This window comes from Ambystoma mexicanum, chromosome 7p, assembly GCF_040938575.1.
Source record: "Ambystoma mexicanum isolate Mex_15411 chromosome 7p, UKY_AmexF1_1, whole genome shotgun sequence".
Classification (NCBI taxonomy): domain Eukaryota; kingdom Metazoa; phylum Chordata; class Amphibia; order Caudata; family Ambystomatidae; genus Ambystoma; species Ambystoma mexicanum.
Window position 1 is genome coordinate 647,097,443 of NC_090939.1, and position 23,094 is coordinate 647,120,536.

At 46.4% G+C, this 23,094-nt stretch overlaps 1 protein-coding gene across 1 annotated transcript in view; it reads left to right on the forward strand.

Moving 5' to 3' along the window:
• Positions 1-23,094, forward strand: part of EIF5B (eukaryotic translation initiation factor 5B) — a 1,211,079-nt gene that overhangs the window by 384,019 nt on the left and 803,966 nt on the right. The window contains exon 7 of the mRNA XM_069636688.1: positions 2,066-2,161. Within this exon, the coding sequence (XP_069492789.1) occupies positions 2,066-2,161 (96 nt within the window). The remainder of the gene's footprint in view (positions 1-2,065; positions 2,162-23,094) is intronic.

Consider the following 23,094-nt stretch of genomic DNA (forward strand, 5'->3'; position numbering starts at 1 on the left):
AAGACGCTACACATAAACGTACTGGAACTACAGGCAATGTTTTGGGCCCCAAGTCGTTTCTGCCGTCCCTCAAGGGCAAAGTGGTGAGGGTCTTCACAGACCATACCACCACAATGTTTTACATCCTGAAGCAAGGGGGCACCAGATCCCCAGCGCTCTCCAAAGAGGCACAGTATTTGTGGCACTGGGACGTTGCCCAACGGATGTTCCTCATTCCGTTTCACCTGGCTGGAGTAAAGAACACAGTCACCGACTCTCTCAGCAGGGAGGTGCTCTCTTGCCATGAGTGGGAGCTTCGGCAGGATCAAGTGGACAACCTTTTCCTCAAATGGGGCAGTCGCCAGATCGATCTTTTTGCAATGGCGACGAACACCAAGTGCCGGAGGTTAGCCAGCAGATTCCCCCAACCGGGGAGCATGGGGGACACATTCTCCTTCCCTTGGGAAGGCCTGTGACTGTACGCGTTCCCTCCATTGCCACTACTACTTCGAGTCATCAGTCAACTCAGACGGTACCGGTGCAGGATGATCCTTGTTGCACCTCTGTGGCCGAGGCAGATCTGGTGCCCGAAACTTCTCAGCATGTCAGCATCCCCTACAGTCAAGCTGCCAGTGGTCACGGATATCCTCGCCAGGAAAAGAGGTGCGATTCTGCAACACGACCCAGGATTGCTGAACCTGAAGCCCTGGCTGCTGCAGCATTAGAGTTTGGTGGTTACAAGCTTCTGGTGGACTGCAGGGAGGTTCTTGCCAAGGCCAGGGCATCGTCGGCTTCGAAGTGCTACAGACACAAATGGAAGTGTTCTGCGATTTGGTACCGCTCACAAAATATCAACCCTCTGCGGGTGACGGCCACGCAGGTACTTCCGTATTTGTCATTCGCTAAATCGGGGCTAAATCAAGGTACATCTGGCGGCTATCTCCTGCTATACCAGGTCTCCGGGACGGTCTTCACTGTGGGCGCACCGTCCTCTCGTTACTGCTGGTGCATCGACAGGGATTCCAGGGAGGAGTCCAGAGTCGGCCAAGCAGTGCTACGCAACCTGTTCGCTTGAAGGTGAGCCTAGAGGAGGTAAGAGATTGCTTCTATTGAGCATTGCCACCTCCTGTGGTTGTGTATACATGTATGTACTGCTATGTATTCTTTATTCATGAGCATGTGGATCCATGCCAGACCCCATGCTGGAGAAGGAAGAAGTTACTTACATGTAACTGTTGTTCTCCAGCATGGGTCTGGCATGGATTCACATGCGAACCCTCCCGCCTGCCCCTCTGCGGCTCTTCTCTGGGTGCTACTGCGACTTTACGTGCTCCCAAATGTGAAGATGGCTGCCGGAGGAGGGGCTTAGGTAGAGGGCAGTCATTGGCTGAGGGCAGTATGACCCAGAGCTCAGTGATTGGTGTATAGGAGAAAGACAGTTTAGAAACGAAACTGTTTTTTCTTTTACAGAGGATTCCCAGCCTGACAGGGAATATTCATGAGCATGTGAATCCATGCTAGACCCATGCTGGAGAACAACAGTTACAGGTAAGTAACTTGTTCCTTAGGGCTACTCGCATACAATCCCTGCTCTGCTGTAAGTATACATGATTCAACATGAAACACGCCTTGAAACACTTGTGTATAGGTGCGTTATAAATGCCATATCAGTGCCAGTCCGAGCAATGGGGCATCTACAAGATCTCTCTGAACGTGCATAGTGGACATTAGAGGTCCTTGCTTGCAGCCCACTGGAAGCTACATGGTTAATGCACCGTCGCACATTTCTGCCCCCACCACTAGAGTTGATACCTCTCCTCTTCTGCCTTGGAGGTTTACCCTGCCATGCCTTACTGCCACATTGCATTTCCTTGTACTCTTCTCTGCAGTAATATTTTTGTTGTAGTTTCATTAATTTGTACATATTTCTTATTAAGAGCTGGAGTGTTATTGCAAGTTCCCATCCCAGCATGTTTGCAACGTTCCCTCGGTGTGCAATGTAAATGAGTTCTTTCAAATGTTTCCCATAGTTATGGATAAGAGCTCAGTCTTTCCTTTGAGATAATTGTTTGCCATTGTTTTCCAGGTGTTGAAGTGCCATCCAAAGATGATTCTGTGCCAAAGAAGAGACCAATTTATGTTGACAAAAAAAAAAAGAAACAACAATTAGAAAACAAAGAAAGTAAGTAATAAAGTATATTTTACTTTTTGGAATTGTTTCTTGACTGCAGTCTTATTTCAACTTAAACGGTCATCAGTAAAACTGCATTGTGTGCCTTCTTTGGTGGGTTGATGGTGTACAAAAACAGATTTTTCTTTTCCTAAGCAAAGACAGCTGCACTTATCAATCGTGGACCCATTCTAGCCACCTTCCTGCTTCTGTAAAGCTGAGAGTTTTAAGTGCTTTGTAGTCTATTCTTGTGTAAAGTGCTGGATTTTCACTGTTTTATTTTCTATTCCTGTATTCTGTGAAGAATAGCCTTCAATAATGAGGACATTGCTGATTGATAACAAGTATGTATGCTGTGCCTTTTATCCTAAAATGGACAAAGTGTTCACTCAATGTGTAAAGCGACTTGTTGCGGCACAATGCTTCTCTTTTGGCAATACTCACTAGGCAGGTACTCCTAACCTCTGAAGAGGAAGCCACCATACTGCCAACAGGGAAAGCGAAGTGAATAGACAAACTAAAAAAACAAATGAAGCAATGCTATATTGCTGTGAGGAAATGTAGGTCTACGGTCACACCCATCATGTCATGGGGGGAGCAGCTGATGAAAATCGTGCAAAGGATAATGGCACGAAAGCCCCAAAACTAAGGAGCATCCGAGGAAGTTTAGGAAAACGCGTTAGTGATCTGCTGTCTGAAGGGCAAATGTGGAAAAGGGCCTGATATGGCATTACGCAGAACACTATGGAACATGCAGGAAAAATCACTTCTGTGTGCACAGAAGTGACCTCTGTATGCGGAAACTACTGGAGCTGAGTACAATGCTGCAAACCCTACTGTGAGCTGTTGAGATGGGGCGTGATCGCCTGGCAAAGACAAGAGGCTAGTAAAAGCCTTTATTAAGCACTTCCAATTCCCTCAAAAAGCCATGATGTTGAGGTAACCCCCAAGAAGCTGCAAATATATCCTAAAAAAAGGCATCCTTCCTATCCTGTTGTGGTGGACCTTCGGCCTGCCCTTACACATAATAGGCCCACTTCTCAAGAAGTGAGTGCGCGTTTGTCTGTAAAGCACGTTTATGGCATACCAACGGCCGGGAGGGGCTAGATGATGATATGACAGGTTTTCTGAAGTCCAACTAAGGGCTTAGTAAAACTATTCAACTGAGGCAGTACAAAAGACTCCACCTTTAGTATAAGGCTGTACCACCTGAGCTCATGGTAGCATAGACAGAGCAGTCAGGCTTCTCTTAGGAGGGAGAGAGGGCTGTAGAATCACTACACATGAAATTGGAATACAAATGGTCCAAAGAAACACTAAAACACTAAGTATGTAAAAATAAATGATTTATTTAAATACAAGTAGGGCCAAATAAATCTAGGGGTAAATAAGTACTATCACACATCACAATTATAAAAACACAACACTATGCTTGAAGATACACAGACCAAAGCATAAACCTTATTTGGAACATCTAACAGTAGTTCTAGGGAAGTCAAACCTTTACATACACATTCAGTGTAGGTCACAACTATTCTTGGGGAGTAAAAGCCAATGGTTACTTTCACATTACATTAAGCAATTCAAGGGTAGTAGACCCTACCAGTTGTACAGTAATGCTCAGTAACCAATGACATCAGTCAACTGGACAGTATACGTTTTGTGAATAGTGGTACTTATTCCAGGTACAGTAAAAACCTATAACTACTTTTGGGATAACACACAGCTAACTCAAGGCAAGTAAGACCCATACACGTTTTCAAGGAGCTATCTTCTTGTGTCTGTTTAAATCGCACAGGGAAAGCAAAACCCAATGTTACACTTTACTGAATGACTCAGAGTTATTCTAGGTAGCTAGGATCTAATGCAGACTTATTCTGGACTGGCTAACAGCAGCTCAGGGGAAGCAAGACCCAGTTGGGGGACACTCCTACTATTATCCTAACAGGAATAATCTGTTGAAACTCACACATTACTTTTGGGAAGAGGCACAACCAAATCACAGGTGAGTAATATACCTTCACATCTACTTTCTATTAGAATGGCAAAACGATTTCTAACGAAGGAAAGATGTTAAACATACTTTTGAGAAGAGTGCATCACAGATCTAAAGTAAGTAAGAACGTTTTGTAACTGTCCACTCTGAGTTAGTTACCAACAAACTCTTTTTCAAGTAAGTAACTTTTAAACTTATTTTCTTTTCTAGGCAAAAGGCCCAATCCCTTAAGTCTTTCCCTTATATTTGGAGCATGAGTTTTCTCAGTGGCAGAAGGGGGTGGGGAGTGGGGTCACTAGGATCTAGTGACCAACAGACATTGTCAGAATAGGTTCTTAAGTAGCAAATGTCAGAGTTCCTCAGGAAGACTGGGCAAACGAGTGAGTATTTAACTTCTAGAGTTCGAGGAGGGTCCAGAGGCTTCACTAAAACAGCGTAGCAAGATTTTAGCAGTGGGAATGGGAGCACTGGATGAGACCTCATCACAGAAAACACCCCACAACTACACATGAATCCCAAGAGACTTAAGGTAAGTACACAACCAAGTAAACACAGTACCTCAGCATTGAAAAAGATTTTGCAGCAGGACGACTTCAGGATCTGCAGCCAAATACCCGGTCAGTGGATTCCTTGTCGTGGTGACTGAAAACAGGACCTTGGAAGGGACTTTGCAGCAGGGATCAATGAAGAAGGCTCTAGGCAAGGTTTTCCTCGCGGCTGAATGGAGTTCTGTGGATTTGGCACCTTTTACAGCAGCACAGAATAAGACCGATAACCGCGGTTGAATTCTCGCCGTTACAAAGGTCCAGCGATCTGGTGAGGGGACTTTTCAGACACGATTTTTGTCTCTGGAGATACACAAGGATGCCCACGAAGTTTCAGCGAGATTCGGAATTCAGATGACCTTGCAACGCTCAATGGCTTGAGGTCCCAGGTTATTGGGTTATTGCAGCCCCGCAAGGTCGCAGCAACCCATGGGATGGCTCAAAATGCAGGTCTTGAGTCTAGTGGGTCTCACCAGGCTCTGGGAGTTCTTTTTCGGAGTCCCAAGTCGATTGGAAGGAAGTGCTACAGCAGGCTCCGGTTACACTGCAGGCTCTCTGGTCGTTGGAAATCATCTCACCCGCTTTTCCTTCTTCATCCTCTTCGGTTTCGGTTCCAGTGGTCAACTTGTCTTCAGCTTCCAGGTTCGCAGTTTTTTAACAGGAATTACAGCACAACCTCTGCATTCTCTCCCTGCATTTTACAACAAGGGGCAGTCTGGTTGTCCAATAAGGCCAGCCAGCCCCCTACTGGGATTTGTCCCCATTCCGGCAAGGAGGAAGAGCAAGGGCTGCAGAGTTTTGGACTCCTACCTCGCTTCCTTCCTTCACAGACAGACTGGCACCCTAGATGAATTTCCCGCTCTGAATGTCAGGGGAAGGAACAAGAAAGGACACGAAACACAAATGGCGAAAAAAGAAAACTGGCCATTTTGGTAAAATGAGCACCCTTGGGTGCCTTTACTGCAGCTGTGAACACAGTCCGCGGTAAAGGTGCACCAAATTAATACAAGGTATCACTGCCACCAGCCATTGAAGGTAAGCTTGTCCCTGTAACAGAATTGTTATAGTTTTAGTGTGAAAGGGGATACATTGTATCTCTCCAGCACTCCACGTAAGGTGAGGTGTGCTGGTTTCAGCGAATAAAATGTAAAAGGGACCCAAAGATCCTTTCTACCCTTGGGAACTGTAGTTCTCCCAAGGTTAGCCAGAGAAAGTTAAAAGGGGAGCCCCTACGGCAACCCAGCAACAACATGCACTTATTGCCAAAAAGTTGTTAAAAAGGATAACTTTAAAGACACTAGGGAGAGTCAAAAAAATGACACCCATAAAGAGTAAAATATTCTGTGGGTGTGGAAAAAGGTTCCAACTTGGAGGTTTGAGGAAAAATAATCCACCAGTAAAGCAAAATGTTCTGGGGTTGACTGAGGTCAGGAAGATATACCATTTCTATGAAAATCTTACCTAACAGACTGTTAGGCAAGATTGTATGTAGCATCCATTGGGTGCACTACAACAACCCTGACAATAGAAACCCAACCTTTGGTATATGTCTGTACTACACAGGTTGGTAGCGTGATTGAGCAGCCAGGCTGATTTCAAGAGAGGTCAATGTGAGCTGTAGGGGATTTGCACAGAGATTCACAGTGATAAGTATTCAAATAAACTCTTATACACAAGGTTTCTTGAATAAACAATTGTTAATTTATCAGTCAGATTAAGCCTTCTTCAGAAGGGAGCAATGTAACGGTAACACTCAAATATACTTCATAAAATACACACTCTTAATATCTCTAAATCAGTAACTAAACTTTTGGGATGGCCCACAGACACAACCTACACCCTCGGGTGACTTCAGTAGCTAGGGTACTGGGGACATTAATATTTCACTGTTGCATTTAGAATATTCTTGGAATGTCAAAAGAAAATATTATTAGAACATACAAGAGATAACAAATATTCTCAAGCAGGCAAATACGCTTGGATCCACCACTAAGAGTCTTTCAGTTTAACAGGCTAAGCCAAAGTCAATGGGCAAAAGTCTATATGGGCTGAAGCACTTCTTTGCAGCTAAGTAAGAAAAGCCTTTGCACAATGTTTTAGAAGTCTTTGAAGAAAAAGAAGAATCAATGTAGGGTCACAAGTTGGTAGAAGATGAAAGCAACTCTACAGCAAGAGGCAAGTTCTCTGACCTTTACAGTACTTTTAGATTGAAGAAAAAGTGCAGCAGATGACTTCTGTTCCTGAGCAGCTCTGCAGATCTCACTGTTCCTGGGCCTCCGTCGTGGGGACAAGAGGGGGGACTTATGGGGACTTCTGCACTTCAATAGGACGGTCACCGCTCGCAACCAGCAAACTTCAAACAAGTGGCTGTTCAGTGTTTCTGCTCCTCGCATCTACCTCAAATAGCAACACTGTGGTTCCTGGCTGTCTTGACGGGCTTTCCTCACTTCTGGGGTCCTGCACTCTGTTGAGGGGGCTCAGTCCTGCTTGCTGGGAGTCCGGAGGATCTTCCCAGAGCTCTTGACCAGCTTAAAGGCAATGCACACAATCTGGTGTTCCTCTTGCTGGCGTTTCGGTTTCCAGCAGCAAATCTGTGGAAAGTCAACCAGCTCTGAGAGAATGTCCAGGTGGCTTACTTTGGAGTTGATGGGTTGTTAGGGAGAATTCTCAGAAATGTGCCAATTTCCTCCACCTTAGAGACCCCAGCAACTTTGCTGGATTATGAGGACTTGATTTTTTAACCTGGAGAGAGACCCTTTTTTTCCCCACTCTCTAATGTATTTTAATGTGAATTTTACCTATGTGTTTCTTTTGGTTATGGAGTCTGACAACTCCACAGGCATTATCTTTTACATTGTGTCACACAGCACCTTCAGTGCAGTGGCACAGGGAAGTCTTTCAGATTTCTCCACGGTTTAAATAACTTTCTCTGGGATAAACTGTTTCCCAGAGCAGTAAAGTAAAATTACTTAACATTGTAACTTTGTAGACCCAGCACACACTATCTTACAATAGAGTGCTGGAGGGGTTACTTAGTATCCCCTGTGTCTAGACTCTCATGTAACATGTTTTATGTTAGCCTTTACTCACTCAATGGCTGTTGGCAGTGGTTTCATTCGAACTACCATGGCTTGCTTTTACCGCGGGCTACGTTCGCGGCTCCGGTAAAGCAACCGCAGGAGCCATCTTTTTCAAAATGGCGCAGCAGCCATCTTTGACAAAATGGTGCCCGGTCGTCTTTTTTTCGCCATGTCTTTGTGGAAAGGTCCTTCTAGAGATTTTCTCTGCGCGCCAAACCAGGTTTGGTCTCTGTGTTCATTTCGCCTTTGGCGGGATTCAGGAGTGAAGCCCGCCTCTGGCTCCAGAGTGTCTGTGGTAGGCAGGAAGTGAGGGAGGTGCCCGAAACTCCCTGTGCTTAGTCTCCTAGGGGACCCAAATGCACTCTTTGGTGTATGGCTGGCTGTCCGGCAAGGACAGCCGCCCTGCTGGGTGAGTAACAGCTAGGCTGGAATGAATGGGAGAGAACTGAATAAAATGCAATTCTTTTGGCTTGGAAGGCAGAGTCGACTACTGGATGAAGGAACCGAAGAAGAGCTTGAAGAGGACGCCTGCTGCAACTCCTGGACCGTTGGTTTGCCGTTGAAGCCCTGGTGCAGTGCCGAAACGGCAAGTTCGCATCGACTGAGAAGCCCCTGCAAGCACTTCTCCCCCTGAGTTGGTGGGACCAATCAACTCCAAAATAAGCCACCTGGACATCCATCTCGGAGCTGGTTGAATTTCCACAGAGTTGCTGCTAGAAACCGTATAGCCAGGGAGAGGAACACCAGATTGTGTGCGTTGCTTTTAAGCTGGCCTAGAACATTTGGAATATCCTCTGGACTCCCATGAAGCAGGACTGACCAAGCCTGAGCCCCCTGAACAGAGTGTGGGATCCCAGAAGCAAGGAAAGCCCATCTTGACAGCCAGGAACCGCAGTGTTGCGTTTTGCGGTAGACGCGAGGAGCTGAAACACCGAACAGCCACTGATTTGAAGATTGCCGGTTTCGAGTGGTGATCGTCCCATTGCAGTGCAGGAGTCCCTAGAAGTCCTCGCTCTTATCCCCGCGACTGAGGCCCAGGAACAGTGAGATCTGCAGAGCTGCTCAGGAACAGAAGTCATGTGCTGCACTTTTTCTTCAATACAAAGGTACTGTAAAGTCTGAGAGAATTTACCTCTTGCTGTAGGGTTGCTTGCATCTTCTACTACTCACAAGTCTAACAGCTTGTGGCCCTGCATTGATTCTTCTTTTTCTTCAAAGACTTCTAAAACATTGTGCCAAGACTTTTCTTACTTACCTGCAAATAAGTGCTTCAGCTCATATATACTTTTGCCCATTGACTTTGGCTTAGCCTGTTCCACTGAATGACTCTTTTTGGGGATCTGAAAGTATTTGCCTGCTTAAGATGATTTGTGGTCTATTGTATGTTCTAATAACCTTTTCCTTTGACTTATTCTTAAATAACGCTATATGCAAGAGTGATATTTTAATGTCCCCAGCACCCTAGATATTGAAGTCACCTGAGGGTGTAGGTTGTGTCTGTGGGCCATCCCAAAATGGTACTTACTGATTTAGAGATATTAAGTGTGTATTTTATTAAGTGTATTTGAGTGTTACTGTTATATTGATCCCTTCTGAAGAAGGCTTACTCTAACTGAGAAATTTAATAATTGTTTATGCAAGAAACCTTGGGTGTAAGTGTTTATTTGAATACTTGTCACTGTGAATCTCTGTGTAACTATATGCCTGGCTGCTCAACATGCTACCAAAATTGTGTTGTACAAACTTATACCAAAGGTTGGGTTTCCTGTTGCCTGTAGTCTGGGTTGTTGTAGTGTTCCCAGAGGGTACTGCATTCAATCGTGCCTTACAGCATCCTCTTCAAGTTCTTCAGTTCCTTTGTCCAGTTGTCGACTCTGCCTTCCAAGCCAAAAGCCTTGTCTTTTATTCAATTCTCTCCCATTCATTCCAGCCTAGCTGTCAGTTACCCAGCAGGGTGCCTCACTTCTTGCCTACCCTAGACACCCTGGAGCCAGATGCAGGCTTCACTTGTGAATCCTGCCAAAGGCAAAGCGAACAAAGGGACCAAACCTGGTTTGACGCGCAGATTAAATCTCAAGAAGGACCTTTCCACAAAGAAATGGCAAAAAAAGAAGACCGGGACCTGTTTAAACAAAGGAGGGCTCAGACGCCATCTTGAAAAACATGGCTGCAGTGATTTAACACTACCGGTGTTCGTGGTCGGGTAAAATCATGGTAGTTTGTTGTAAATCCACTGCCACCAGCCATTTCGAGAGGAAAGGGTAGCATTTGACTGCTTCATGAGTATCTAGACATAGGGAATACTAAGTAACCCCTCCAGCGCTCTATTGTAAGATTGGGTGTGCTGGCTGTAGGAATTTAAAAGACTAGTAAAGTCAGTTTCACTTTACTTACTCTGGGAAACAGTAGTTTATCACAGGAAAGGTATTTAAACCTTGGGAAAGCATGTAAAGGTTTCCCTGTGCCACTGCACTGAGGATGCTGTGTGACACACATGAAAAGATGATGCCTATGGAGTTGTCTAAAATTCCATAACTAAAGAAAACACAGACTGAAAACAAACAGAATAAAAAAGTTAAGTCACAAAGTTTAGCAAAAGAGCTGGAGGGCTCTAAGGCGGGAGGAATTGGCACATTTTGAGAATTCTCCCTAACACTTAAAATACTTTAAAGAACTTTTCTCTCACCACAGCCCACTGATCTGAAAAACCCTTCCCTGGAGAAACCATAGTGTAACTTTTCACTTTTTGGGCACAAGCCCCATACATTTTAGGGCTGGACTTCATAGGATAGGGAGATCTTGTGATTATTCTAGCTAATCAGTTCCTTTCCTTCATTTAATCACTCACCCTTTGACTACTGGTATGTAATCTTACTTCTAATGGTGAATGTGTATAATTATAATGTGGCAGTCGCCGCAATATAGTTGAGCATTGAGATACATAGGACACCCGAAAAAAGAATTGCTAATACGTTTTGTCTCGTATGACGGATGTGGTTGCAATTTTGAAAACTAATGGTTTGTCACGGGTCCCTCTTAACCCCAGACTGGACATTTTTGGGAAAGATCTGTTAAAAAAAAAAAAAAAAGGAAAGCTATTACTGAAGTTAAAAAAAGCTGTTTTGGCCGACTCCCCATTCTTTTTCCCCTATGGTGCAACCCCCGACTTTCTGGGCTTTCCTAAAATGCAGAAGCACAATACCGGGGGTACCTTGACCACTTGTGAGTGCATTGTTTTACGAAGTCTGAAACCAGCCAGATCTTTGTGGGCATCCAGAGGACCCTACAGAAGCAAGAAATCCATGTCCAGAGTCCTAACTCCTAACCATAGCTTTTCGTTCGTCATTGGTGCTGAGAAAAAGGCACCAAAACCTCAAAGAGCCGCTGAATCAATGGAAATCCATTGCTGCCGAGTCCGTCTCTCTCTCGAGTGCTGCCGCAGGAGCCCGCCACACAGCTTCCCTTTTTCATTACCAGGACCAAGGACCAGGAACGAGGGTCTACTGCATTGCATAGTGAAATCAACCAGCTGGTACACTTTCTTCATTTTCAAGGTACTGTGGGGCTTGGGGTATTTTATCCTTTTGCCATTTGGGGTGCTTCCTATGTTGGGGAGTGCAATTTAACCCAACACCAAGTAGACCTCAACTTACTGCATTGGCCTTACAGCTTGTGCTTTCTAAAGGCGACTCCTCTTGAGTTGCTGTGATTTTCTTCTTTTGAACATCGACTATTTAAAAAACATTTTTCTCAGAAGAGCAGCATCAGAACTTTGACTTTGTCCATTGACTTGGCTGTCCTGGCTCGCTAAAGACTTCCTTCTGAACCTATTGGCTTTGGCAGTGCTTGTTCCCTTGCAGGTTTTAAATTTTGAACACTTTGATGCTGGGACTGCCTACATGCCTTTGGGAGAATCTAACTGTTCTCATAACCGATCAGTCTGTTCTGATCTAACCCTAACCTTTCCTTCCTTGACAAACTCAATATTGCAAAGGTGATAATATACAAGTACTATACTTACCTGAAATGACCTCACCTCTGGATACTGAAACATGTGTAACATATGAATTAAGTACCCACCTGCTTTATTGTTCACTTTATTGAATCCCACCTTGGGATTAATGTTACAGCTAATTACTGCTTTTATAGAATGCTTTAAATATCTTTGTGTATAAATAATGTATTTAGTATAACTTTAAGTGTGTATGGTTTTACCTGGATACCTGTATTTACTGGTTTCATTGCACAGCTCTAGAACTCACATTACCCCTCTTAAGATAAGCCTGGCAGCTCAGTCACGCTACCAACTTGTGTAGTACAGGCCTATATTAAAGGGTGGGTTACCTTTTACCAAGAGATGAGTCTTGTGTAGTCCCACACCAGTTGAAATGAACTAATTCTTACCTAACACAAGAACAGGGATGTTTCGGGACCCTCCCTCACTTCCGGCGTTTCCTGACACACTGGAGCGTGAGTGGGCTTCAGGGCTGAAGCCCACCAAATGCAAAACACACACAGTACTCAAACCTGATTCAAACAGAGTAAACGCCCAGAAGAAACTAACTGACCCTTGGGTGCTGTACTGCAGTTGAGGTATCCTGCAGCTAGATGTCACCAGGTGGTTAAAGAAGCCACTGCCACTCTAGTGAGTTAGTGTAACAAAATGTTACACATGGAATCATTGTGTAACCCCCTCCACCCCCCAGCACTCCACATAGGGTGGTGTGTGCTGGACCCACAAAGTAAAGTAAAGGTAAATAGGACAGGGGTCATCTTACTATTCTTGTGAACAGTAGTTCACCCAAGAAAATGTAGTTAAACATTAAGAGAAGCCCAAGGGACTTCTCAGTGGCACTGAACAAAAGGTGCTGTGTGTCACAATGCAAAAGCAGATGCCTGTGGAGTTTACCAGACTCCATAAAACAGCAAGGAACATAGAAAAGCATAGTCAGAAAAATACATGAGTGAGTTAGAAAAAGGTCCCACTCACTCGGGAGTAAAAATTAAAAAGCCCTGAGTCCAGCAAAAGAGCTGGGGGGGGCTCTAAGGTTAAAGAGAATTGGCACAAAAATGAAAAAGGACAGCCTTCCTGTTGTGTGATTGACAGCTTAGGGCTGTGACTGAATGGGTACTTGCATAAAAAGTGAGGTTTTTAGAACTAGAGGCATAGTCGACCACTGGAGGACAACATCCGAAGCAGAAGACATGAGTTGATGCCAGCAGCACCATCCTGGACCGCAAAGTGCCAGGTGAAGCCCTGCGGCTGTGCTACCCTGTTTTTGAATTGACAGCGAAGAACCGTAAAGTACGACTTCCTCCCTGTGGCTGGTGGGATCAACTAGCTTCAAGACAAACTCTATTTTGGGGCAACCTCCGACATGCTACGACTTTCCAAGGCTGCAGAATCCCAATACCTGGGGAACCTCAACCATCTGCGTGTGCATCGTCTTCCAAAGTGCGAATCTGGCCAAAACTTTGGTGGCATCCAGAAAACCCTACAGAAGCTGGAAAACCGCATCCAGTGTCCCCTCACCAGAGTCAAGGACCGAGGGATCAAGGAACATCTAACCAGAGCTGTTTGTTCTTCTTTGGCGGTGAGAAAAAGGCACCAAAACCACAAAGAGCCGGTGAGTTATTGAATTCATTGCGGCTGAGTCCCTCTCTCGAGTGCTGCTGCAGTAGCCTGCCAGATGTCCTCCATTTCGTCACCACGACCAAGGGCCAGGAACAAGGGTCTGCTGCACTGCAACCAGAAGGCATCCAGCTGGAACTTCTTCAATTCAAAGGTACTGGCCTTTCAGCTTGTGCTTTCCAAAGGTGACTCCTCTTGAGTTGCTGTGATTTCTTTTTGAACACTGACTATTTAAGAACATTTTTCTAAGAAGAAGAAGACCATCAGAACTTTGACGTTGCCAATGGACTTTGGCTGTCCTGTCTCCCTAAAGGCCACCTTCTGAACCTATTGACTTTGGCAGTGCTTGTTCCATTACATGTTTTAATTGTTCAACACTCTTAATGCTGGGATAAAAGACTGCCTACATCCCTTTGGGAGAATATAGCTGTTTTTATAGAATATCAGTCTGTTCTGATCTAACCCTAACCTGTCCCTCCTTAATAGTGCTATACTAACCTCATATGACGTTCCCCTTGGTGCTGGAAAATGTGTAACATATGAATTAAATACTCTCCTGCTTTATTTTAATTGAATCCTAATTTGGGATTAATGTTACTGCTTTTTAAAGAATGCTTTAAATATCTTTGTAAATAACTATTTATTATATAACTATAAGTTTGTGTTTACGCAGATATCTGTATTTACTGATTTCATTGTACAGCTCACATTAACCCTCTTAGGATAAGCCTGGCTGCTCAGTCACACTACCAACTTGTACCACTACAGGCCAATATTAAAAGGTGGGTTACCTAATACCAAGAGTTAAGTCTTGTGTCGTCCCACACCAGTTGGACTGCACTCATTCTTACCTAACATGCATAGTGGCCACAGCCAAATGCCATAAGAAACATATTGGCGGAACATGTAGACACTGCCATGGCTAGTGGCCCGGTAGTTCTTTAAAATATTTGCCCATGCCCACTACCGAAGGCCCTGGCTAGTGGGCACGAAAGACATGTCCACCTAGTGGATTGAAAAACATATTGGAGAACATGTACAGTGGACACAGCCAAAGGCTGTGCTCACTGGCCAGGCACTGGCTTGTTGGCCCAACAGTGGACATGGCTAGTGGCCCAGTAGTTTTTTTAAATATGCAGTGGGCCCGTCCAAAGGCTGTGCTCACTGGCCAGGGCCAACAGCCCTGGCTAGTGGGCCCAAGTGACATGTATATTCGGCCGTGGCCACCTAGTGGATCCAAAAGAAACATATTGGGGTAACATTGGACATGGCCGAAGGCTATGGCTATTGGGCGGTAAAAAAACGATGGTATAACAAAACCCTTGAAATTCACTGAAAAAACTTTAGTTAAGGTGCAGATAAGTTGCGCAGATTTAACACAACAAAACACTTGAAATTCAGCAGATGTGGTAAATCGTGACCAGTGTGTTCCCGTTGCAAAGCCCATGAGCAGATACATATTATAAGAGAACGGATTCACAATGACATGCCAAATGGCGTTATGGGGGGGACGGCATGGTGTTGGTGGTGGGGGGCATGAATGGAAGCGCGCCGAGTGAAGCTGGTCATGGCGTCCCACACCTGTTGAATTTTAATGGTTTTGTTGCATCATTTCTGCTATTTTTAACTGCACATGAAGTTTTTTTCAGTGATATTTGAGGCTAGTGGTATCTGCTTAGATCACATGCTGTGTATAGGCCGAGATCTACTGGAAGCAGCAGAGTATTACAGTTGTTGTTTTCGAAACTCGAAAAGGGACGTTTTACGGGACGTGCAGTATTACTATCCCTAGTGTGTCGTCCACTGTACCCATGATCCCTCACGCGTCGAGGTCCCTCAGATTGTTTTTTCCCACCATTCTAGACGGACGTCTATAGCGGAGTTCCACTTTTGGTGTAAAGCCATTGACTATTTCAATTATCGATAGAATTTCTTTCTATCCTTTCACCGACCTCTGAAATATCACGCCGGTGAAGACTGAGAAACTGCCCGTCAAAGGACTGCCGCGACGGACTGTTCGGCCTTGGAAGGCCGCCCCGGCCTCGGCCCAGAGAGGGGGGAGGTCTTTTTAGGATGTATATACCCCCTTCCTACACTTTTTTCGCCCAGCTGCCATATCCTGTAATTAGGGAAAACACCCCTTTTAAATTCTAGCGCAGGCGTAATAGTAAATTCCTGTGGGTAGACAAACATTTAGTTTGTAACTTGTGTCTCCCAAGAGACCACGTCGAAACATCTTGTCGAGTGTGCAGGCTCTTCAAGCCAAAGACATTAAAGGACCGCCCCACAAAACGCTGGGCCCACTACGCCAGGCAGCTCGAGGCCATTGAGATAGAAGGCACCTTTAGCGATGACAGCGACACCGCCTTTTCAGACAGCGAGAGCAACGGGGTAGCTCCAGCTACCCAAGCGCAGGGCCTGACCCCGTAGGACAGGCTGGCAGCCATGTTGTGGGGGGCTACACACGGCGGCTGAAGCGCGACAAAGACCCACATCACTAAGCACATTAGCCCATGTCGAAACTCGACACATGGGTCAAGTGATCGACAGCGTTCGACACGGGGGGCGTGGCTTGGCAGCCATGAACTAGGCTGCTCTCTTGGTGAGCTCCTGGATCCGAATATTGATCCGGACAAGCGCAAGCATTTCTAACGCTATTCTCAGCAAGGAATTAAGAACATGTCAATCGGAACAAAGAGGACTCCAATGCACGCAGCCGTCGGCAGAACGAACGGACATAGTAGAAGTTATGAAGCTTTGAAGTGATAAACAAGCGCTGCGGGGTCGACAACAAAATGGCAGCGGCCCCAGAACAAAGGAGCCCTTGAGCGCGAGGACTATTTCCGAATCGGAAGCTAAACTGAGCAGATAAGCTGGCATTGCCGGCGGAGGAGAAGACTGCAACGGGGCAGAGGGAAGCACGCCCAGCGGGACGCTTAAGCACAGTGGAACAAGTCTGCCCGCACCGTAGTGCCACGAGATTGCGTTAGCAGGGGGTGGCCCAAAAAGCGCCGGAGGAGGTGATGAGGATCCCCCTATAAGAAATCGGTTGAGCCGCGAAAGTCGGGAGACTCGACGGAACGGGCGTGAAATGCCAATAAATCGGGACACTTACGGCGGACCTAGGCGTGGCTGGAAGACCCCTCTGAGGCCTGAGACAGCGAGCGGCTGCACCCAGCAAGGCGAACTCGCGGACACATACAGGCATACTGCAGATGCGAGTCTTTAAGGAAGGAATAGGCGCGCCGCACAAAACAAAGGGAACCCAGAAGTGCAGCACCACGAGGCTAAATAAGCGAATCGTGCACACCGCCAGCACCAACTAACATTACCATAGGTGATACACGAAAAACGAAGGCATAACGGGGACATAGAGGAAGTGTGAAGTGCCACTGCTGCAACACTTCCGTGAGCCAGCGCACATTACATGGTGTGGGCAACCAACTTGGAGTCAAGATTACGATGACAATATATAAAGGTGAAGCACATCCAGTTGTTGGGACATTACTGGAATAAAACACAGCAAAAGGAGCCCCAAAAAGGAGAGACTAGGTGAATAGCCATGAGACACCAAGAGGCTATCACCATGTGATGCGCCACATGGAAAGATAAATGGTGGTAAGCAAAAAGCTGGAGGAGTACCAGGAAGACACCCCTGGCATAGCAGCTAGACATACAGGAAAGCCAACAAGAGAGTCGGACGCTGCGCGGGTGGCCCCAGAAAAGATCATTGCGGCAACTATATTAACGCATGGCCAGCTACACAATGGCAGACTAGTGCCCTAGCCAAAACAAATCTACTGGGCATAGGACGAACTGCAAGCACGCTCTCGAGCAAGTCTGAGCAAACGGAACACACAAGACGGAGATGTACATTGTAGAAGCTAATCGGAACCTTGGCTAACTGCATTGCAGAGCGAAAAATACTGGAACAGAGCCACTGCTAATGACAATTGTCTCTGAATGAAAGTAAGGCATGGAGGAGGTGGCTATAGCCCTGGCATAGGAGAAGGAGTAAACACTGCCGCAATATCTCCCCGGGACCCAATGAAGCTAACAGGAGGACCATGGGAAAGGTTGTTATGGTGAGGCGCGCCGAGTGGGGGTGTCATAACGGAGGTAGCGGATAGCGATGCTAAGGCCTAACAGGGGCGGTGTGGCGGTAGGCCTTGAGGCTTTGAGAGGCGGCCACTAGAAGACGTATCTCACGTGGCTGCAAGGGGGAGGAAGACAAAAGGGCTGCCAAAACACATGAACACCCCAAGCAAAGTGGAGGAAATACATTAGAAAGCTTAGAACGAGCGCAGGTTGCCCCATGAAAAATCCACAGAGGCAATTGGACTCATGTCTGGCCCACCCAACAAGGAAGGGCTAGGGTCCCAGCCGAATGGATTGAAAAAGCACATTGCACACTAACAGCAAGTATCACGGCCCGGGGGCGGTTATACACACGGCACACTCAGGAGAGGTGCCTTGAGAATGCAAAGCCAGAATCTTGACCACTGGACTGCTGAAGGGTCGAGGCCCCCATGGAGGGGATCAGGATCAAGCGCATCTGAATAGCAGTTGGATAAGGGACGCAGACCCTACACATGACGGATCCACATACCAAGCAGGGGAAGTGCGAAGCAGGGAGCTCCACCCGAAGCCCCGCACCTGCGGAGGCGGAGCTGCGGACCAACACAGGAATCAACACATAGTTGGCTAGACAAAACCCTGAGCAGGGGATGAGCTGCCGGTGGTGTCCAGTGCGATGGCTCTCAAGGCAGGCATAGGCAAAGAGCCAACAATGGACATCTTTACTACAAAGCAGCAGTCTCCAACCACGCCTGCACAAGCCATGACCACTGCACAGGGGGAGAAGACCACACCAAGGGACGACCACCTGATCCTTGCAGCCATTACGGAATTAAAATCCTTGTGGGGGACCGCGATGGCAGAGTTGAAGACAGCACTGGAGCTAAAGATAGACGCAGTAGGGATAGATGTCAGCCTACTAAGACAAGATGTGAGAGTGCTGGTGGAGCGGCCTAGAGAGTGCTGTTAAAACAAACACAGACATTAGTGCCACTAATGCCAGGGAGATCCACATATTGAAGCAACAAGTGGCTAACCTGGAAAACAGAGCAGAAGAAGTGGAAGGGCGAGCAAGACGCAATAACATACACCTGGTGGGCCTACCGGAAGGAGAAGAAGGCTCGGACCCTACAGACTGTGGAGAAAATGATAACCCAGGAAATAGGGACTGGCAAACTCTCCCAGGGGTTTTCGGTGGAGCGAGTGCACAGGGCTCAAACGAGGAGGCCTCAACCTGTGGCTCCTCCCCGTGCAATAATAGCAAAGATATTGAACTACAGAGATCTGGAAAAGATCCTAGAATTCTTCCGAAAAGGCGGAACAATAACACAGGCATCAGCAACTATTGCTGCTTACCCAAATTACACCATGCTGGTACAGAAACAGCGCTACAGCTATGTGGCAGTGAAGAGAAGACTGAGAACAGCCGGATTTAAATATATGCTTTTGTACCTGGTGAAACTCAAGGTCCTGCACAAAGGAAAGGTACACTTCTTCGAAACGCCAGAGGAGGAGACATGTTGGCTGGATGCACAGGGCGGCCCAGAGTTGGAAGAAGGACGGAGGCGAGATGGACAGGATAAGTGACCCGACGCCATGTTTTGAGTTGGTGGGGGCGGGCAACACTACAGTGGTGACATTTGAACGGAGTGTAAGGGATACGTAAGAAAAGTGCGGATATTAAATAATATACAAACTTGCTAAGTGGACTTGCTGGACTGGAATATAGTTTCGAGTAAAACAGATATGAGCAATAAATGCGTGGCGAACTTTAGTTCAACATAGGAGACACAGGATGCACGTGACCTATCCCCACCAGTTGTAATAGTAGGTGCACCGATAGGGCGACTTCTCCCTGCTGGGTCCCAAGTATTGGCAATAGCCAAGAAAAGGGCTAGATGTGGGGTGCCTGAGATCCAGTGATGGAGCTGGGCAACAGTTGGGAGGGGGGTGGGAATGTACGAAGTTGGGGATTGAGTTGGGGAAGGGGGGGGCGGAAAGTTGGGGGAGTTGCAGTGTTGAGGATGGGGGTAGTTTGGATAGTTTAAGTTGGGGAACGAGCTTACATACAAGAGCGTCAGCGCTCCAGACAGGGGTTGAAGTCACACAAAGGTGGGCAGGGACACGGCCAGAATATGGTGGACTTTAAGGTGATTTCTTGGAATGTCAGGGGGCTCAATAGCTACCTAAAAAGGAACAAGGTCATGATGTACTTAGGAAACTCGAAAATGGACATAGCTTTGATACAGGAGACTCATCTCACAAAAAAAAATGGAGGTGATCCAGAAAAAATGGAAGAGGACAGTCATTGGAGCAACATACTCGGCGTATGCCAGAGGGGTGATCACTTGAGTAGCACCACATGTCCCATTTCAGCTAATACAGTCCAGGATTGAAGAATATGGGAGGATGGTGATGATACAGGGGCTGGTGGAAAATAAAGAAATATGCATTATAAATACATATGCCCCGTATCAGGACACAGTGTCATACTTCAAGACCCTATACAATAAAGTGAGCCCGCACTTGGGAGGGGCGGTGATATGGGGTGGTGATTTTAACTGCACATTAAACCCGATACCGCGGAGAGCTTTTAGCAAGCTGCAGAGCATATGTAGGCAATTCCTATGGCATGGGACTAGGAATAGAATCACCCTTTGGAAGTTGCAGAACACATACAACAAAGGGGGCATAAAACTGCCCAATTATGAGATCTACTACTTCGCTAGTCAACTACAAAATGTGGCCAAATGGTTATCAGAGGACCCGACCTCAGAATCGAGATTGCTGAGACTAGAGTGTGCCCCGTACTTCCTGAAAGAAATGATATGGCTGCCCAAATCAGAGGTGAAAGAGTGCTCACAGATGTTGGTACTGGGATGGAAGGTATGGCGCAGAGCCTGTCGGGTCATGGAGAACCTGGCTCTGTGTTCACCACAAGTGCCGTTGGTTGCACTGATGGGAGGGGGAAGGGCAATTATTGAAGTCGATTAAGAGGCACTGGGAACCAGTGGGAATTGTAACAATGGGAGATATATGGCACGAAGGAGAGATGAAGGTATTTGGGGCGCTAGTGAAGGAAACAGGGTTACATGAGGGGCAATATATAACATATAACAGAATGATACAGTGGATCAGAGATACATGGTCGGAAAGAACACTAGAAGAGCAACCTGATGCCATAGATACGATTTATGATATGGCAAAAGGAGGGCATGAGATTTCCAGACTAGATGAGCTGTTGATGTCCAAAGTGGGGAAGGAAGTGGAGCAATTAAGAGTTGACTGGGAAGAAGAAGCTGGGATACCCATGAGTGACGGGATGTGGGAACGGGTCCAGGGGTACCATAAGAAATATCCAGGGATGCAAAACTACAGCAAATACAGCTATACATAACCCACAGGGCATATATGACACCCCAGAGGATAGCTAAATTTAAAAACGCAGAACGACAAGAATGCTGCAAATGCCGGGAGGAGAATGTGGGGATGATGCACATGTTCTGGGCATGTCCCGAAATTGGGAAATTCTGGGAAGTAGCCCACCGGTTAGAGGAGAAAGGGATCAAGATGGATGTTGAATCAGTATGGGCATGCTTGGTAGGTGGATTCCCTGGACCACGCCAATCAAAACATATAAGTAGATTGAAGGACTTGGCATACATACATGCCAAGCGTAGGATTGCCATGGGATGGAAGGCATGTAACAGACCCAGGATAGAAGTTTGGTGGAGAGACCTCCAGAAATGGAATGAAGCTGAAACAGCGGTGTGGCAAGAGGAGGGGAGGAAGAAGCAGAAACCCTGACAGCCTTGAGACATTTAGTGGCCACACTGAACGGGCCAACCCAGTACTGGTTGAGCAAACAGGAATCTGTTGAGGAAATAGATAAAGGAACCCCTTTGGAAGAGGAAGATGCGGACGACAAAGTGTAGTAGGCTCGAACGGGGAGGGGGGGCAAAGGGGTAAGCAGTAGACACTGAAGGATATATGTATACCTTGAAATGTCAAGACATGTACTGGATGTTTTGGTTGTATGTGGTTTGTTTATAATAAAATCAATAAAATTGTTTAAAAAAAAAAAGACAGCGTTCGACACCCAGGGAAAGGTCAGCTGAGTCCAGGTCCTCTGGGCAATCTCGCTCAAGATCGCCACACGACGGGGCCCAACCACTGAAAGACGGCAAGGGTGTCGCTCGTAAAACTCCTTCCGAAGGTCGATCGTCCGCGGATGAAGCCTCGTCCCTACCCACATCCGAATATCGACGCTCGCCATCAGATCAAGTAGTAGGCCCCAAAAAGACGGTTCAACACACCTCTGGGCCTCAGGGCGGGGGGCATCACAAGGAATCCTCTAAAACACCTCATAGGGACAAGAGCCCTCTTGGGGATAAACACCCTCAGAAGGAAAATCCTAGAGAATCCAGGCCCATAGGGAAACCTAGAGAATCTAGGCCTATATTTCACAAGTTATGTTGGCATTTATGTAGCGCCTTATGTATCATTGGTATGATCTCAAAGCGCTGGTAGTTTGAATGCCCTCGGGAACCATAGTTCAAGTCAGAGGAGAGAGAGAGAGAGAGAGAGAGAGAGAGAGAGAGAGAGAGACATAAGGTGCGTGGGTGCAGCGGTTTGTGTGTAGCTGGTGTAGCCGTTGCATGATAGCTGCTTCTTAGCGGTAGGTGTGGTGGTGTGGCGGTCAGTTGTATGTGTTCATTCTGGAGGGTGGACACCGACTGATTTCTGGCTGCGTTAGGCCTGGGGAGTCGCTTGAGCTAGCAGTGTATGCTCAGCTAGCTGTGTTTAATTAGGATGATGGGGAGTCTGTGACTGATGTTCGAATGAGAACAGCTATACCGAATGTGTCATAGTATCACTGTGTTCTAGTTGAATGGTGGTGTTTAGAAGAGAGTAAGCGTGGTAGTGTGATATGGTGGTTATCACTGAGAAGGACCTATGCCTACAATGTGAAGAGGATGACGCTAAACACTTTCTACCTGGAGAAAATGAGGTGTGCTACAGTATTACGCTGATAAAAGTAGCAATGTGTAAAAAATAATTTTTAAACAGTATATTCGTTTTTTTTTTTATATCAATCTAACAATACATGTTTTAATGCACTGTATTGGTAAGTGCAGCTTTCAATAACTCTCATATAGTCAATACAAAAAATGCAATAAACTCACACTGAACAACTTGTGTTTACCCCCCTTCCCCCACCGGACCCACCGACTCCCCCCTCCCCCCACTCGTCAGAGGTAAAGGCAAAACTAGTTTAAATAAATGAACAGCCAAGCAAATCACACAGGGTTCTACCAGTTCGACATAGATCGGGCCTCTTCGCACCGCATCCTTACGGGAGAAAATCAAGAACCTTAAGCAAGTGCATTTGTTAACTCCACAAATAACTTAGAAGAGGATTTGGTTAAGGGCATCAGTCATCGTTACTTAGTGGGCGCCAATACTCTGCGTAGTACTCTTTAAAGGTTAGCCAGATCGAATCTGTTTCTTCGCGATTCCATCACTGCGGCTGTTAGGCTTTTCAGCTCATAAATTGCAAACGCTTTAATTAGCCACTCTCTTTTGAAGGAAGAGCTGCTGATTTCCATTTAATA